Below are 18,422 nucleotides of genomic sequence, written 5' to 3'. Positions count from 1 at the left end.
GAATCAGATATGGTAGAGGTATTATTTTTGAGAGAATTAGAAATGTATGTGATTGTTGCGATGGTGGGAAGTATGAGGAGTATGAAATGTTTGATGTTGGATTGTTTAAATAAGATATGAGGATAGCGCTTTGGAATGCTAGGAGTGTGAGGAATAAAATAGATGAAGTTAGGAGGGTGGGAGAGGATTATGATATGATGGCAATTGTCGAAAGTTGGCTGTGTCCTGAAGACTGTCTTAGGATAAATGGATGGCAGTCCTTTAGAAGGGATTCAGGGGGAGAATTGAGAGGAGGGGGTATAATTGTGCTGATTAGGGATGGTATAGAGGCTAGGATTGGGGGTAGTAATAGTATAAACGAAGGTGGGATGGAAACCATGTCTGTGATGGTTAGGATGAAAGAAGGAGAAGTGGAATTTGTGATAGGGTATAGAAGACCATCTGGCAGAGGGGATAAGGGGATATGGAGGAAGGTTTTTGGGAGAGGGATAATAGGAGAGAGAAGAGTGTTTCTTGGGGATTGGAATGCAAAGAATATGGTGTGGAATTATGAGGAAAATGATGTGGCTGGAGAAGCTTTGGAGGAGGTGTTAGAAGAAAATGAGTTAGTGGTTCTGAATTACGGGACAATGTCAAGGATTGGCAGGGCGGATCAGAGACCGTCAAATTTAGATTTGATAATTGCGAATGGGAATATAGGAATGAAAATGGAAATTGTTGAAACAGGGGAGACCATGGGGTCAGACCATCAACTAATAAAGATAGAATGGGAAGAGGAAACAATGGAGATGGGGGAGGAGAAAAGTACGAGAAGGTTCAGTAGTAGGAAAATTGATCAAGCTGAATTTTTGAAATGGCTTTTGGGGACAGAAGACCAAGTGAATAGGATAATTGGAAGGGAGATGAATATAGACCAAAAATGTGACAGTTTTACAAAACTGTTGCAAGAAGGGTTACAGGAATGTGTAAAGGGGCGGAGAGGAGACGAAAACAGAAGAAGAAATGAGGAGAATGGAAGGAAAAGGGGGGGAAAGAATAGGAAAGAAAGAAGAAAGATTTGGTGGGATGCGGAATGTGAGAGAGTAAAAGAGGAGAGAAGAAAGGCTACGATAATGATGAGGAAGAAGCCAAATGAGGTAAATTGGAACAGAATGATAGAGGCAAATAAAAGAATGGAGGAAGTAGTAAAAGCTAAGAAAAAAGAATCCTGGGAGGAGTTTATAAAGGGAATTAGGCATAGTACTAATATAGGAATCTTATGGAAAAGGGTAAAGGCTCTGTTAAAGTGTATTGATAGGTCGGGTGGTGATGGAATGAACAAGAGTGAGAGGGTTAAATTAGAAAGTGAGGAGACTGATAGGATTATTAGGATGTGTGGAGTGGATGGAGAAGAAGATATTATAATAACACAGGAGGATAGGGATGGAACGGAGAGAGAGAGGATAGAGGTAAGGGAAAAGAATATTAGAAATAGGATAGGGAGTGATATGGAGGGGAGATACAGTAGAGAGTTTAGTGAGGGTGAGTTGGAAAGGGCAATTAGGGTCGTGAAATTGAAAACAGCCCCAGGAGAGGATGGGATTGAGTTTGGAATTATTAAAAAATTGACTAAAGGATGGAGAAAGAATCTATTAGAGTTGTTTAATGAGGTGTGGAGGAATGGAAGGGTACCGACAAGATGGAAGGAAACAAGGGTTAAATTATGGAAAAAATGGTTAATGAAAGGCTGAGAGATTGGGCTGAGAGGGCGGGTAAATTAGATAAAAATCAGAATGGGTTTAGGAAAGGAAGATCCACTATGGATAATATTAATATTTTAACGTGTAATATTAAGGAGGAATGGGGGAAAGGGAAAGAGGTGGTAGCTGCTTTTATTGATGTAAAAGCAGCATATGACATGGTAAATCATAGAAGATTAGGGGAATATCTAGAAGAAATGGAGTGTCCGGGGAGGATGAGAGGGTATTTAAGAGATTGGATTAGTGATAGAGAAGTAAATTTTATGAGATATGATGGGGGGAGTAAAGCAATGAAACTGAGGAGATGCTTGCCTCAAGAGTCGGTCTTAAGTCCATTGCTATATAATTTGTATACTACAGGAATTGTTGTAGGAATAAGGGAGTTGGGAGCTAAGATTCTACAGTATGCGGACGACATAGTGGTATATGTGGAGTATGATATAAGAGAGGAGGGGGTAGAGAAGTTGGAAAAGGCTATAAAGATCTTATGTGGTAATTTGGGGAGAAGGGGGTTGAAAGTAGCGGAGGAAAAAACCCAGATTGTAACCTTTTGCAAGGGCACAAGGAGAGAATGGGTGGACGGAGGAAGAATTAATGTTAATGGAGTGATAGTGGAGGAATGTAGTAGTGCAAAATTTCTAGGAATTATATTGGACTGTAAGTTAAATTTTAGGGAACATACTAAGTATGTGACGGAAAGGGTTAAAATGAGGTTGAATTTGTTAAGATGCTTGGGGGGTGTGAGGAAGGGAGCTTGTCCCTTGACTCTATTGAGGGTTTTTAAGGCATTGGTTAGATCTGTGATAGAATATGGTGCTCATTTGTTTTTGGAGGAAGGTAGGAGTAGAGATAAAATTCAAAAGGTACACAATGCGGGTATCAGAATTGCTATGGGATATAGGATGTCCACTCCTATTAATGTCATGGAAGTGGAGGCGGGTATTATGAAAATGGAGATGAGAGTGGATATGTTAGCAGAAAAGTATGTTCTTAGGAAGTATTTTAGGGATGATAGAGAGGTGTGTGCGACGGTGGAAGGGATGATAAATTTTGGGATGGGGGAGAATAGTCTAAGTAGAAAAGGAATTTTGAGGAATGCATGGAACAATACAGTAATGATGAGAGAAGGTATGGAAAAAATGTTTATTTCTAAAGAAAGATGTTCATGGGATTGTGATTGGATGGAGAAATGGTGTGAGGTGGAGAAAGGGGAAATGATGAAAAGTGAAGGGGTACCGGAAAACATTGGGCTAGGAGAAATAAAAAGTAAATGGTTTGAGGATGAGAGAGAGGTAATAGAGATATATACTGATGGATCAAAGATGGAGGATAGAGAGCTTGGAGGGGCGGCAGTCGTGATTAAAAGGGGAAGTGAGGAATGGGAGGATTTTGGTTTTACTACAAGAGGGAGCTGCTCGATTTTCACGATTGAGGCTTTTGCAATATGCATGGCTTTAAGAGTGATAGACGAGTACGAGAAGGAGAGTAATGTGGTGATATTTTCGGATTCATTGAGTGTGATAATGAAAGTGAAGAATGTCACGAATGGAGAGGAGGAGGGTGAAGTGATAGGAGAGATTAGAGAGAGATTGTGGAAAAGGAATGAGAAGAATAATGAGGGGGAGATAGGAAAGGTATGTCTGGCCTGGATCCCTGCTCATATTGGAATAAAGGGAAATGAAAGGGCTGATAGGATTGCGAAGGCATGTACGATAGGAGAGGCGGATGGAGATATGAAATGGTCGTTCAAAGATGTATGTAGGATGATTAAAGAGAGGAATTGGAAGAGATCTGTAGAAGAGAATCTAAGACAGGGGGAGTATAAGGGAAGAAAATATTTTGAGGCGGAGTGGAATAATGTGGGGAATAGGACACCGTGGTTTGTAAGTGTGGGTAATCTAGAGAGGAGGACGATATGTGCTTTGAGCAGGATGAGGGCCGACCATTATAACTTAGGATGGTCGCTGTTTAGAAAAAATTTAAAGGGATCACCTGCATGTGAATGTGGGGATCAGTGTGAGAATTTGGAACATGTGATGTGGGTATGCGAGAGATTTGAGAGAGAGAGAGTAGGTTTTAGGGATAGAATAATAAGGAATGGAGTGAGAATCGGAGCTGTGATGCACGAAACCAACGAAATGGGGGAAGCAAAGGTCCTAAGATTAATAGGGGCCTTTATTAGAAAGTGCAAATTAGAAATGTAAGGGGTAGGTTTGGAGTTTGAGACTGATGTCCATAATAGGGCGATAAATGATACTCTATGGATGAGATATTACTGTTGTCGTGAATTTTTGAAAGTTTATATTTGATATTTTATATATATGATGTTTAAGCTCAGATACATGTTATATGTCCTTTTATATATATTTTTTCGTAGACTGTTGTACTTATGTACTTATAAAGACTTTATATCTTGTATTTTGTATTCATGTTTTACTATTTTATATTATTATTCAGATATTCATAGCTAGATAAGTGACGCTGCACATGCGAGTGCATAGACTAAGGGTTGGAAGAGTGAGGAGTGGGAATGTAAGAGAGCGGAGTGAAGTTGGAAGCAAGAGAGGGTGGATGATTGGTGTAATGCAGGCAGAGGGAGTGAGTAGTGTGAAGTAACGAAAGCGGATAGTTTAGGTTAAGGTTGAATATATGTAAGTTATATGTATGGGCCAATTGGGACTTCCGGTTGATGGCGGCTTAGAGAAAGGACGTGATAGGATTTCGCTCTGTGAATATTTTGCCTTGTTGTTGTTTTGGATTGGCGGTGGTTTGGACAAAGCGTGGGAATTAAGTGAGAGGATTGGGAGTGAGAGCTGTAGCGGTTAATTATAAAAACAGAAGGACTGGTTTTTAGATTTAGGATAGGTGTAGGATAACGAAAGGGCCCGCTGGTTGGTCGGCAACCAGGGAAGAAGCAGTGGAAGGTGAGGAGGGAGAGAGAAGTGGGGAGGAGAGGACGAGAAGAGTCAGGGAGGAAGAAAAATGGAAAAAGAAAATGAGTCTTGAGAAGGAAAAGACGGAGGAGTTTGAATCGAACGTTTCCGAGGAAGAGAAAGTGGAAAAGAGCGAGAAAAATACAATTGAGGAAACGTTGCTGACAAGTCTACGTGAGGAATGGGCCTTGGAATACCTGGCGGAAGAAGAGAAAGCGGTTTTAGACGCGACAAAGAGGGAATGTAAAGCAGAGGTAAAGCGGGAAAAGAGAAAGAAGGGAAGAGAAGAGAGGATGGAAGTAGTAGAATATAAAAAAAGGATTAGGGAGTCGGACGGAGAGGAGGAGACGCAGGAGGAAGAAGGTAGAAAGGAGAAGAGAAGGATGGGAGAAGAGGTAGGAAGTGACGTAGCAACGGGAAAAGACGAAGGGACCAATCAGAAATGCCCGACGAGTGAGGTGCTACTTCATGGCGAGGAAAGGTTGGTAAGCGTGGACACAGCAGCGCCACTGGAAGAAGAACGGGAGAGTGGGTTACCGGAAAAAGACGCGCAAAAGGACGGCCATTGCAGTGTGGAAAGTATAGTAAGCAACGTCGTGGTAGGAAAGAAAAGCGTAATTAATAGTGTTGGTGCGGAGAAGGAAGAAGCGAAAGAAGGTAAAAGAGACAATACTTCTAGCTTAATAAACTATGGGAGCGAGGAGATTATAGGAGATAAGAGTAGATTTAAGGAAATAGAAAGTAGGGAAAGTTACGATGCAGAAAGAGCGGAAGTGATAAGTATTACAGATAACGCAGAAAAGATAGAAGATAGGGACAAGGAACAATCAAAAAGAACTTTAGGGGGAGAGAAAAAAAAAGACTGGGTAGATAATAAGGGGGGAAAAAAAGAATGGATCATAGACTTATATGATGAGGAAGCCACGTGGGAGGAGTACACGGTGTGCTGCGTTTTGAAGACGGGAGAAAGGAATAGGACGAAAAGAAATAACTTAATTAAGATATATAGGTTTGTTCAGGGTTCGGGTGTCAAAATTAAAAGCATTCGAATGACGGGTTTCAGCAGAGCAGAAATAACGACCAAGAACAGGGAAGAGGCGAATTTCCTGCTGAAGAAGTACGGAGGAAGAGACGGTCAAATAACAGCATACCTGCCAAGGAGAATGAAATACCGGCGTGGAGTAATTTTTGAGTGGGAGGACTCGATTGAAGAGCTGAAGGAAGAGGCGACCCCAGGACAGGGGACTTTCGTGCTGGAGCGCATGAAGAAGAAGCGGGTGATGGATGGTAAAGTGGTCTTTCAGCCCCTCAGGGCTATAATGATAACGTTCAGGGGGAGTACTCTCCCTACTAGACTGTTGATTGGCCAGGGACATGTGGGGATTAGAATTGAGCCGTTTGTGAAGCCGGTTAGGCAATGTTACAAGTGCCTGAAATACGGACACTTACAGGCCACCTGTCGAGAAGTGGAAAGGAAATGTGTGAATTGTGGTGAAAGGGAGCATGGACAGTGTGATCGAAGAGCGAAATGCGTGAACTGTGGGGGAGAGCACGGCTCGCTGGCAAGGATTTGCTTGTGCTGGCAGGGGGAGGCGGCGATAAGGAAAGTGATGGCTTTCCGAAATGTGGAGTTTGATACTGCCAAGGGGATCGTGGCCAGGAGTTTAGGGGAAAGGGAGCCGGATAGAATTGGGGGAATTGAGGAGGTTATAGGAGACAGAGGAAAAGAATTTCCTGCATTGATGAGGAGAGAGAAGAGGGAGATATGGGAGAACAAGGAGATCCCTATACAAGGGGAATTGGACAGAATTAGAAGGGGACGAGAGGACGGAGGAAGGAAGAAGGGTCCTAATAGGACAAATGCCAAATACAGTGAGGTGGCAGCAAAGAATATAGAGGAGAGGCCAAAAGAGGGCCACATAATCCCGGCAGGAATGGAGAAGGATGTCAATGAAGACGAGGAGGGAGCAGTGGGGTGGACACAGGTGAGAAACGGGGGAGGACCATCGTGTTACAACTCAAGGACGGACCTGGTACTAACGAACAACAAATATATATGCCTTGAGTGCAAAGACAAAGTGGAGAGGGCGAAAGAATGGCGGGTGAATAGACACAAAACTCTTGATAAAATCCCATTCCCGCATGAGCTGGTAGGACGGGAGTCGACCAGCCCCATAGAGCAGGGGAAAGGAGAGGATGTAATCGGGGAGCAGGAGAAAGAGAGGAGAAGAAAGACTAGAGAGGAGGAGGAAAGGAAGAAAAGGATGGAGGAGAGAAAGAAGAGAGAAGAGAACAAGCTCATTGAGGAGTTAATAGAGTTCCTGAGGGAAAAAAATATAGAAGATAGGGTGGCACAGGCCATTCAGGGTAGGAGGCGAAATGAACAGGGAACAGAGTCGGTGGAAATTGAAGAGGACTGGAATGCTGTGGTAACCCCTCCTTATCTACAATACAATACGTGGATGAAAAAACTAGTCAAAGAGTAAAGCGTAGGGCTGCCAGAGAGCATGAGAAAGCTCTGGAAAGAAGAAGAAGAGAAGGCAACCCAGAAGGGTGGGTGTTATGGGAAGAAAAGGCGAGGAAAGATAGAGAGGAGGTGGAAAAGATAATGAAGGAATATAAGGCGAGGAGGGAGCAAGGAATGTTGACAGATGAGGATCCGTCAAAGGGGGCTGAAAGACCAAACGAAGGAAGGAGTGAAAGGGATAATGAAGGAGCAAGGGAGGATGGCCAGAGGAAGGAAGAGGAGGAGATACGAGGAGTCAAAGAGTTTGAGGCAGGAGAAGAGGAAAAATGGTAAACGGAGGAGCCAATTGGGGCAGGGGAAGAAGAGGACGGAAGTGGTCGAAAGTGGAGGGAGGAATGGAAAAAAGTTATAAAGGGTTAGTGCAAGAAGAGGGTGTAATAAGTACGGTGAAAATTAAGATGTCAATAGTGAGTGTTTACAGTTAAGTAGGAAATGGATAAAGAAAGGACACGGTGCGAGGAGTATGTATGGGAGAGTGGCAAGGTGTTTAAAGAAACCAAAGATTGTGAGGACGGTGATTAAGAGCGCGGTAAATAGTTGCGATAGTTTTTGTAGGTTATGTATGGAATCAAGGATATTACTTTTGGAGGCATGTTGCTTACTTTTATACTTGTTGATATTTTTTGATATATACAGGTTTAGAGTTAGTAATGGTTTATGGAAAATACCAAAGTATGGGGCTAGTGAATTAGGGTTAGAATTGAATGTAGAGTTAAGTATAGATTATAAGGCTTGTAAATATATAGGGAATAAGAAAAAAAAAAAAAAAAGAGAGAGAAAAATGAGAAAAATGAAAAAAAAAAAAGGCAGCGCGGTAATTGATAAGGTAGATATAAGACGAACATTAGAGGATGAGGCGAGACGCAACGGCCTCAAAATTACAATAAAGACAGTATTCAGTAGAAAAGACTGCATATTAGGGTATAGAAGAGGGTATTTTTTGATAAATATTTACATTAGAGATAATATAAATTCTTTATTTTTATACCGGTTTTTGACGAAGGAAGAATATGTTCCTGATATTGGTTATTTTTTCACAAATACTATGGTATGTTATAGTTGTGTTGCATATTTTAAAAGTATGTTGAAATTAACTGTGTATAGTAATGAGATGAGAGGAGAATGGCTGTGTGAAAGGGGCGATGAGGATGGAAGGACGAGAGTAGTGAGAGGAACGAATGAGTGCGTTGATAAATGGGATATTGTGTTTGGGGTGTTTGCGCTCGGTGGGGGGCAGAAGGATGGGGTGCGGGGAAGGATAAAAGAAGGGAAAGAGGAATGGGAAAAAGGAAGGAAGAAGGGACGGTGGGGGAAGGTGAGAATAATAGGAAAATAGAATTGTTGGAAGGTATCGTATATTTGAGAAGGGGATGAGGTGTGGGTTATGGAATGCAAGGAGTATGAGGAACAAGAGGGAAGAGGTGAGAAGGCTAGTAGAGGATATGGACCTATTGGCAATAACAGAGACGTGGTTAAGGGAAGAAGACGGATTTAGAATCCCGGGGTGGCATTTAATAAGAAAGGACGGGGGGGGGGGCAGGAAATAGGGGGGGGGGGGGCCTGTGTATAATGGTCAGAGAGAATGTGAAGATAATGAAAGCCGACATTTATTTGAAGGACGACAGGGTGTGGGAAAACATGGTAGTAGAGATTGATACAGAAAAGGGGAAGCTGGAAATTGTACTGGTATATAGGAAGCCTGGCACGAGTTTAAGAAAAGAAGATTGTAGAAGATTGTTTGGAGGTACGGGGAGAGATACTAGAAGGATGTTCATAGGGGATTTTAATGCGAAGAGCATCAGCTGGAACTGTGAGGGGGGAGATCTGGCGGGGTCATTGTTGGAGGAGGTTATGAATGAGGAGGAGATGGTGGTGGTAAACTTTGGGACAAAATCTAGGATAGGGGGAGTGGAGCAGGCAGCGTCGAATATAGACTTAATTGTTACACCGGCGGGGTTGGCTTTGGATATAGAGGTTAGGGAGACTGGGGAAACTCTTGGATCCGACCATCAGGTGATTGAGTTTGATATATACGATGAGATGAGACTGCTGGAGAGGAGGATAGGAGGCAGGAGGTTTAAAATGGAAAAAGTAGACAAGGCTGAATTTCTGAAATGGATGTTAGGGAAGGAGGAGGTCTTATTGAGGATGGTAAAGTCTGAAATAGGGGTGGAAAGAAAATGTGAGGAGGTGTTGAGACTGTTAGTGGAAGGGATAGAGGACAGCTATAGAGGAAATACTGGAGGGAATGGGGGAACAAATGGGGCCAGAAGGGGAAGGGAAGACGGAGGGGGAAATAGGGTGAATGGGAAAAGGAGGGTGATGAAGAGACAGCCGTGGTGGGATGGTGAGTGTGAGGAACTGAAGGAGGAAAGGAGAAAAGCCACGAAAGAAATGGGGAGGAGACCGTCAGAGGAAAACTGGAACAAGTTGTTAGAAGCTAGAAAAAAGATGAAAGTAACGATCAATAAAAAGAAGAAGGAGGCATGGGAGGAGTTTATTAAGAGCATAAAGCATAAAGGAAATATAGGAGAAATGTGGAGAAAAATTAAGAGTCTGACAAAGGGAGTGACGATGGAAGAGCAAAACAGTCTAGGAGCGTGGGAGGTTCAAGAGATGGAGGAAGCCGAGGTAAGGAAACTAGAGGTGTCTGGTTATTGTTGTAGAATCGATGAGGAAGAAGGGGTTGAGGTGAGAAGAAACGAAGGAAGAAATGGAACGGAGACAGAGAGCAGTATGGACGAGGAAATGGATGATGATGGTGGTGAGGAGGAGGGATGGATAAGCAGAGAACTGGAGATGGAGGAATTGGAATGGGCACTATCCACTTCAAGGAGGAAATCTGCTCCAGGGGAGGATGGAATCGGGTATGAAGTTATTAAGTTATGGACGAAAGGATGGAAGGAGGCGATGCTAGGACTATATAACGAGATATGGAGGAAAGGGATAGTTCCTAAAAACTGGAAGAAGGCGGTAGTAAAATTTATTCCCAAGGTACAAAAGAGGGCGTTGAGACCTATTTCTTTGCTGAATTGCATGGGGAAGGTCCTGGAGAAAATGATTAATAAAAGAATCAGGATGTGGGCGGAGGAGGAGGATAAAATGGATACTAACCAAAGTGGTTTCAGGAAGGGCAGATCGACAATGGATAACATCGAAATCCTGACTAACAGGATAAAGGAGAGCTGGGGAAAGGGAAGAAAGGTGGTGGCGGCGTTTGTAGATGTGAAGTCGGCATACGACAATGTGAGACATGATATAATGATTCAGGGACTGGCTGACGCTGGATGTCCAGGAAGAATGAGGAAATATGTAGAAGCGTGGCTCAGGGATAGAGAAATAGTGATTCATACGATGGGAGGTAGCAGGGTGAGGATGAAATTGAAAAAAGGGCTACCTCAGGGGTCGGTTTTGAGTCCCTTGCTGTATAATTTATACACGAAAGATATAGCAGAGGGGTTGAGAGAGAGTGGGGCTGGTATCCTTCAATATGCGGACGACATTGTTATATTTGTGGAATTTGAGAGGAGGGGAGAAGGAAAGAAGAGGATAGAAGATGCAGTAAAGAGACTGAAAGAAAACTTAGGAAGGTTGGGATTGGTAATAGCAATGGAAAAGACTCAGGTGGTGAAGTTCTTGAAAAGCAAGAGGAGAGGAGGATTGGCTAGGGAGGAATTTGTGGTGGATAATGAGAAAATAGAGGAGGTTAGTGCGGCTAAATTCCTGGGGATGTGGTTGGATGGAGGCTTGGACTTCAAGAAACATACGGAATATACAGTGGCCAAGTTGAAGAAAAGGTTAAATGTTCTGAAGTGCCTGGGGGGAATAAGAAGAGGCACTGAGCCCGAAACAATATTGAAAGTATTCGTAGCGGTTATTAGATCGGTGATCGAATATGGGGCACCCTTTTATTTGAGTGAGAGGAAGAATAGAGAGAAAATTCAGAAGATTCACAATGCGGGGATTAGGATTGCGATGGGCTATAGGATGTCAACACCGATAAATGTGATGGAGACGGAGGCGGGAATAATGGATATGGAAATAAGGATGAGGAATTTAACGGAATGGTACATAGCTAGGAAGATTTGGAGTGGAGATGGGGAGGTAATGGGGGCGATAGAGAACAGGATTAGGAATAGCAACGAGGAGGAAATCAGGGAAGGCAAAGATATGATAGTAGATGCTTGGAGGAAGATTGAGGAGATAGAAATAGGTTTGGGTAGGAAAAGAAAGGTGGAACATGATGCAAAGTGGAGGGGATATAGAATGGAAGGATGTTTGGAGTGGGAGTGTGGTAGGAGGTTTGAGGTAGATTGTATGAGTGAGAATATGCTTTTAATGGAAATTAAGAGCAAAATGTTTAACAGAACAGAGGATATTGTTGAGATTTATACGGACGGGTCGAAAATAGAAAATAGGAAAAGTGGAGGAGGTGCGATGGTGATTAGAGAAAGGGGAAAGGAGTGGGTGGAGGAATATTTTACTGCTCCTAGCCAGTGTTCAATATATACCATAGAATTGACAGCAATAATGAGGGCGATAGAAATTGCAGATGATAGGTTTAGAGGAAGGAATGTCCTAATTCTGTCGGACTCGTTGAGCACGATAGGTAAGTTGGCAAATGATAACAGAGGGCAGGATATGGGGGATGAGATTGATACGATTAGAAATAAATTAAAAAGAAGGAATTTCGAGATGGAAGTGGGTGATGCATTGGTGGGAAAAGTGGTGTTGGCCTGGGTACCGGCACATGTTGGGATAGAGGGAAACGAGAGGGCGGATAGAGTGGCAAAGGAGGCCACTATGGGGGATGCGGACTTCTGGGTGAAATTCACAATAAAGGATGCTAGAAGGGTTATAAGAGAGAGAGGATGGATAGAGTCAACAGAAAAACATTTGAGGCAGGGGGAATATAAGGGCAGGAAATACTTTGAGGCAAAATGGAATAACGTGGGGAAGGAATTTCCATGGTTTAGGGGTATAGGAGAATTGAAGAGAGAGACTTTGTGTAGTCTGAGTAGAATTAGGGCGGACCACTACAATTTGAATTGGTCTCTTTTCAGGAAATATATGGTGGGAGATCCGTATTGTGAGGTTTGTGAGAGAATAGAAGATATTGAACATGTGCTGTGGGAGTGTGATAAGTATGATATAAGGAGGAATGAGTTTGTTAATAGGATGAGGGCTTGTGAGGTGAGAAGAGGTTGTGGGTTTTATGAAACCAGAAAGATGGGGGAAGCGAAACCCTTGAGACTGATAGCTGCCTTTTTGAAACAATGCGGATTGAAGCTGTGATATATATGCAGAGTACAAAAATGTCCAAAGGCATTAATGAAATCATAGTATATAAGATATCATATTGTAAGGAGTGTGGAATGGTGAGTGTGAATGTGCCGCTTAACGCGCGTGCGTTAGTCAGGGGAAAACAGGGATGGAGGATTGTAGGTAGAGTGGAAACCGAGCGCAAACGGAGGAGTGATGGAGGGGAAGGGATTTGCGTGAAGATCCCGTTGGCGGCGCAGATGTATGAAAAGATGATGGTGTAAGACTTGTTGTAGTGGCGGAATGAGCCGGCATGTCGGCCAAAACGCCATCTTCTTAGGAAGAAATAAAAACCTTAAACCTTATGGGCCAATTGGGAGGAAACCTCCCAAGCGCCCTCTCGTAAGAGAAAATAAAGAACAGAACAGAACAGAACCTTAAGAGTGAGGGTGCTGTCCCCTAGCTATGCTGGGGGAGCATGGAGTGGAGGAATCTGTAGAGTGGAAACTGGTGAGCAAAATGAGGCAGAAAAATGTTTGAGGGATGTAAACACTGGGGGCGCTACGAGATATGTGAACTAATGTGAGATATATGTAAGGGCGAAATGAGCCAGCATATGGCCAAAACACCTTCTTCTTGTGAAGAGAATAAATAACCTTAAACCTTAAACCTTAGAATGGGCAAGGGCAGAATGAGACCCTACAGGGCTCAAGCGCCCTCTTCCTTGAGAAGAAAATAAAGAACTAACTAATTAGAATGGGGAAAATGGGAGGAACCCTCCCAAGCGCCCTCTCGAAAGAGAAAATAAATACAATACAGTAGTGTCAGAACAGCTCTCTACTACCACCACAACATCATAATCTCAAATTTTCTCTATATTACTATAATTTCTGACACTCCTTGCGTTCTACAATGCCGCTCTCATTTTCTTATATTTATTTTCCCTTCCTCCCTTTTCAATACTTTTACACCATTCATCACACCACTTTCATATCCCATTCCTTACTATCTCTAACCTCGCTTTTTCCGTCAGTCCCACTATTACTCTCTTTGTTCCCTTAGCGTCTCTACTCACTTTGCTCCCACTCTTCCTCTTCTGTTTGTCACCACTCATAAACACTACTCACTAAAGTACTTTTCAGTGTTTTATATCTGTTCGAGATACCGTTTGCCCTCAAATTTAAACTCGCGTTCGTGTGAAAGATTTTGTTTTCTGTTCTTTCCTTTTTGCGTATCTTAATCACCTTGGTGTTCCTAATTGCTCTCGCAAAGTCAAAATTTAAACGGCTCCACTTCTCAAACACTTTGCCAGTTTCCTCATCTTCTGTTTCAAATGCAACCACAAGATTTTTTTGTTTTTCCTTTGTCGCAGCCGAAATCGCGACCATACGAATCTGCGGAAGCAAAGAGGTTTTAACCGCCCGTGCGAATAAACGCACGTAAACGATAATTCTTAGTTGAAGTTCCAATTTTCTTGTTTTTTTTTTTGTTTTTTTGTTTTTTTGTGTTAACGCGAATTTAAATATAATAGACCAAGTTTTTCTGTGTTTTTTGTGTCACAAACTTTGTGCAATTTCTACCAACCCTTCTTTCGAGTACATCCCTTCACCAGTGTCCAAAACAATATCCTTCTTTCTTTCACTCTATCACCTTCTTCCTTGATATTCCTTCTGCTTGTCGTCTTCCTTCCTCTTTCTTTGCCATTTCCATTGATTGCTCCTTCCCACTCCTCCGTACTCATATACTTGACCCTGTCCTTGGCGTTGATTTACTCAATCTCTCCTCCATAAGCTCCTTCCTCTTCAACTTTTTGTTCCTTCCTTCTCATTCTGTGCCTCTCCTCCCTCATCCCTGTGGGTCTCCTATGCAGCTCCTCTAATCTTTCCTGCATAGCCCTCTTCCTTTCTGCCTCCTATTTCTCCCTTCCTATTTTCCTGGCTGTTCTCGCCTTTGTTTTCTGGTACATTCTATACTCCAGTGTCCTTACTTCGTTCTAGTCCTCTTCTGGGTCTAGTTGCACCTCCTTCCTAGCTCTGTATTTAGCCTTTTTAACTTGCTCCACGAACTCCACCTGAATTTCTCTTTCTTGAATCAATTTTATTAAATCTTCTCTTAACTCCTCATCCGTCTTCTTCTTCATTGCCTCTATCTCATTTCTTTCCATTTTCTTTGCCTCTTTTATTGCTTTCCTCTCTCCCTTTCCTCCCTCCATCTGTTGACCACAATTTGACATTCATCATACTCAGCCTTTCTTTCTCCCCTACTAAGTTGTGGGGTGACGGAACTCTTCTACGTGTCATGATTTCCCTGTCGCTTCCTCTGTTCTCCCTTCTGTCTCCTTCTTCCTCTAACACCATGAATCTATTTCTATTTTCTATTCTCTCCTCCTCCTCTCTGCTTCATCTTCTGCAGTTTTGTCCGCTCTTGTTTCCTCCCATCTTTTTCCTCCTCTTGCCTCACTGCCACTCTGTTGTATAATTTTATCCCCTTTACTGCTGTCGTGCCCTTTCTAATTCTCTACACCTTCTCACACATCGGCACCTCTTTCCCCTCCCTTGATTCTATCAATCTTCATTTAATCAATTTCAGAAACTCCCTGCTATCATTTTCCCCAACCTCATTGCTGTCACATCTCAAATCCTCTATTTTTGCTGCCCTCTCTACCGTGCCGTTTCAGATACCACATTCTTATATGCCATTACTTTTCTTACTGCAAACTCTTTTTGATACACCTAACATTCCCTATCTTGAACCGCATACTCCCTACCACAATTCACACACTTTGGTACTTTCCTGCAGTCTCCATATTTCTCTTCTGCACAATTTCCACAAATAAATTTCCTCAACTTACAAAATTTCTGAATATGTTCATACCTCCAACACACGTAAGATTGACCTTCTTTATGTAAGTAATAGACCTTTACACCCTCCTCTTCTTATTTCCCCTTCCTTCTTTCCACTCTTGATTTCTTACTAAGTCTTTCCAGCACAAATTAGCCCAGTCCTGGCATGGCTTCTTTTTTCAACTCTTCCATCATGCCAATCCAATCCCTTATGACCTCTGTCCGGAATTTCTTTCTTATGGGCAAAAAAGCCCCTACTGCCTCATCTCTGCTATTGCATCTTTACATCATTTGCTTCCTCTCTCTTCTTGCAGATCATCTCTGCCTTACGAAAACCAATTACTAAATTACTAAAGTCATTGTTATACTTTCAATTTTAATTCCTGTCCCCTGTATGTACCTATATATTTTCATTAGGTTTGCTTTTTTATTCCTTCTTACATGATTATTCTTGAGGAACAAACCTACCACAAATTCCTTGTTCGTACAATCTTCTTCGTATTTTGCCACATCTCTTCCCTCTTCTCATAAACTACGTCTTGCGCCACGTGCTCGACTCCCCGCCCCTCCCCCCCGCCCTGCAATTTGAATTTTCCTTTATCTTTAAGGCTCCTTACCTCTCTTATCCTCATTCCTTTCCCTCCATCTTCCCTACCAACAACTATACCTTCCTCTTCTTCAACATTCTTTACGCTTACACCTTCTTTAAACTTATTCGTGATTATGCTCGCTTCACCCACACCGTTCAAATAGCCCATTTTAGCGTCTTTCCCATTCGCCTCTTGACTTCTCCACTCTTCTTCCACTGGCGCTTCAATCGCCAGGGGGGCCAACCATTCCCGTTCTGTCCCATATTCCCCGGTCCTTTCCTCTGTTGCGACTCTTCACGTCGAATTTAGGGATTTGTTGGTGAGGTCCAATTCTCAAATAGCGCTATGGGCGCTTGGATTCATAAAAAGGAAAATAAATAAACTAATTAATATTTTGAAATAAATTAAGCGTTACGTCTAATTGTAAGTGTTGCGTTTACCGTTCGCGGTCTAGGGATTTTAGGATGTGGATAAGTTAACCCGTGGAGCGCTGAGGCGCTCTGCTCGCGATGTGTAGAAATGACTACGTTTCCATCGAGGGTTCAAATTGGGTCAGAGTCGGGTTGGGGTCAGCGCTTGTACGGTGGAAACGCCAAAGGTTTAGTTGAACTCTACCCTACAAAATTTTAGGGTAGCGTTCAGTTGAGGTTCGGTGGAAACGACAAGAGTCGAGTTCGTGTTGCCAACATAACAAATCCAAATTGCATTGTGTATCACGTGTTGTATTAATCGGTGTAGAAGAGGTTATTATTATTTTTTGTGGGTGATCTTGTAATCTGAGAAATAATTTTTGTATGTTATTTTAATATTGTAAAATTAATATTGCTCAGCTTTACATGTCAGAATATGGTAGTTGACTTTGTGCAGTTGGTAATGTTCAACCCTGCCGCAACTCCAACCCGCGACTCAAACCCGACTCTAACCCGACTCTGACCCGATTTGAACCCTCGATGGAAACTTAGTCAATAATTCAAACAGATTAAACAAAACTGAATTTTTAATATATAACTCTACTAAGTGAAGAATACATGCATTACTTTCTAGCTCTGAGGATTGAATGACGAAAACAGATTTCTAATTGAAAATCAAGGATAATTATGAATTTGTTTCATTTCCTCCAATTAAACTAATATTTATTATTAAAGAGTCATTAAGTGGCTGCCTTATCCTTCACTTATTAGATAAGAGTATTTACAAGTTGTCTATGATTTCAATTTACAATTTATCAAATACACCCTGTGTTCTTCTTCAACTGAATCTTTTACAATCTAAATTTTGCGCGTTTACAAGTTACACATTTTGTCACTAGATAGAGCCGCTTATATATTATGTTTCGCTTCTTCTATGTTCATTACAGAATTAAGATGGCAACGAATGCCAGCACACAACACCTTTACCACTTTTTCCTTGTACCTTTTCCTCTCTCGAGAAATTCCTTTACCCAACTTTTCTTCAATTTTCCTATCGGAGATTCCTTCCTACCTGTACACCTTTCCACCTCACTGTCCGTTATCTCATTTTCACTATTCCTGTCCTCCATGTCATTTCCATTATCCATTTCCTTACTATTTTCTTCCTCCATTTCTATTGCACATTTCTTCCTTTCTTTCTTCTTTCCTTTTTCTTGCCTTCCCTCGACCTTCCTCCTTTCCTCCTTGCACGCCTTTGCGAAATGAAAAACACGTCTCCCGTGCACCACGTCGGTATACGGGAAAAAGGATAATCCTCAATTATTCACTGCTTTGTCCCTCACTTTAAAATTATACTATTTAAACCTCCTTTCACCACCCTTTTCCCACTTCCTAATCTTATAAATCTAACTAAAATAAAAAAAAACTGCCTATCCATACGACGCTATTTTTCCATCTCTCAATTTTGCAATTAATCGATGTAAAAAATGCTATTTGTGAATTAGGTATAATGCTTATTACTGCTCTTGTGCTTCGACGAGTAGTGAAGCCGCTTCTTCTTGGTCACCATTTTCCCTAGGGAAGCCAGATTTTCTCTCAGTGTGTGTATCTAAATTCATTCAAAGAGTAGGGATACAGCAAGATACGACACTCGACAAGGAAACTCATTTCGTAGAGAGAAACAGTGGAAACAATCAATTTAAATGTCCGCGGCAAATAAATCAGAGGTGAGGATACGTTTTCGATGCAGTATTTAAAAATGCGCATGTGTATAGTACATAAGTATGGTGGTTGATTGATTGATTATTCTTGTGGGCGTCGACTACTATGGTCATTAGCCGGAATAGTGGTCGAAAAAGAATAGTTTAGTAATTTATTTGTAATAAATATTTTGTCATTTCTCTAACACATTTATATGCATTTATATGCAATCGTATGATACATAGTTTTTCATTTTTTATAAATTATTTGTAATAATCATTTCTGTAATATATTTTTCTTCAAATATACTTTGTAGAGTAATCATTTTCGAATGTTGTTTCGAACCTTTCCATGTTGTAAAATTGACGAAAATACTTCGAAAGGCAATATTAGTAATATGAACAAAATTTATGACAA

The 18,422-nt window shown here is 41.8% G+C and overlaps 2 protein-coding genes and 1 long non-coding RNA gene across 3 annotated transcripts; 2 read left to right on the top strand and 1 right to left on the bottom strand.

The window, feature by feature from the left end:
• Positions 1-116: 116 nt before the first annotated feature.
• On the top strand, positions 117-1,730 carry LOC105663792 (uncharacterized). Its single transcript, XM_012295138.2, has one exon. It carries the CDS (start codon positions 117-119, stop codon positions 1,728-1,730), a length of 1,614 nt encoding a protein of 537 aa, XP_012150528.2.
• Positions 1,731-3,601: 1,871 nt separating this feature from the next.
• Positions 3,602-17,891, bottom strand: LOC143265875 (uncharacterized). The gene is made up of 2 exons (XR_013040647.1): positions 16,335-17,891; positions 3,602-16,246 (listed from the first exon to the last, which is right to left on the bottom strand). It is a non-coding gene; the product is annotated as an uncharacterized LOC143265875 (long non-coding RNA).
• On the top strand, positions 8,769-12,494 carry LOC143265935 (uncharacterized). The gene has a single exon (XM_076540628.1). It carries the CDS (start codon positions 8,769-8,771, stop codon positions 12,492-12,494), a length of 3,726 nt encoding a protein of 1,241 aa, XP_076396743.1.
• Positions 17,892-18,422: the final 531 nt, after the last annotated feature.

This window comes from Megachile rotundata, chromosome 15 (assembly GCF_050947335.1).
Source record: "Megachile rotundata isolate GNS110a chromosome 15, iyMegRotu1, whole genome shotgun sequence".
In the NCBI taxonomy this organism is placed as follows: domain Eukaryota; kingdom Metazoa; phylum Arthropoda; class Insecta; order Hymenoptera; family Megachilidae; genus Megachile; species Megachile rotundata.
Note: the sequence above shows the minus strand (reverse complement) of the source record. Positions and strands in the feature narration are given on the sequence as shown.

What these genes read in the sequence shown, in the direction of transcription:
- LOC105663792 (XM_012295138.2), top strand. Translation starts at nt 117, where the DNA reads ATGAGGATAGCGCTTTGGAATGCTAGGAGTGTGAGGAATAAAATAGAT.
- LOC143265935 (XM_076540628.1), top strand. Translation starts at nt 8,769, where the DNA reads ATGGTCAGAGAGAATGTGAAGATAATGAAAGCCGACATTTATTTGAAG.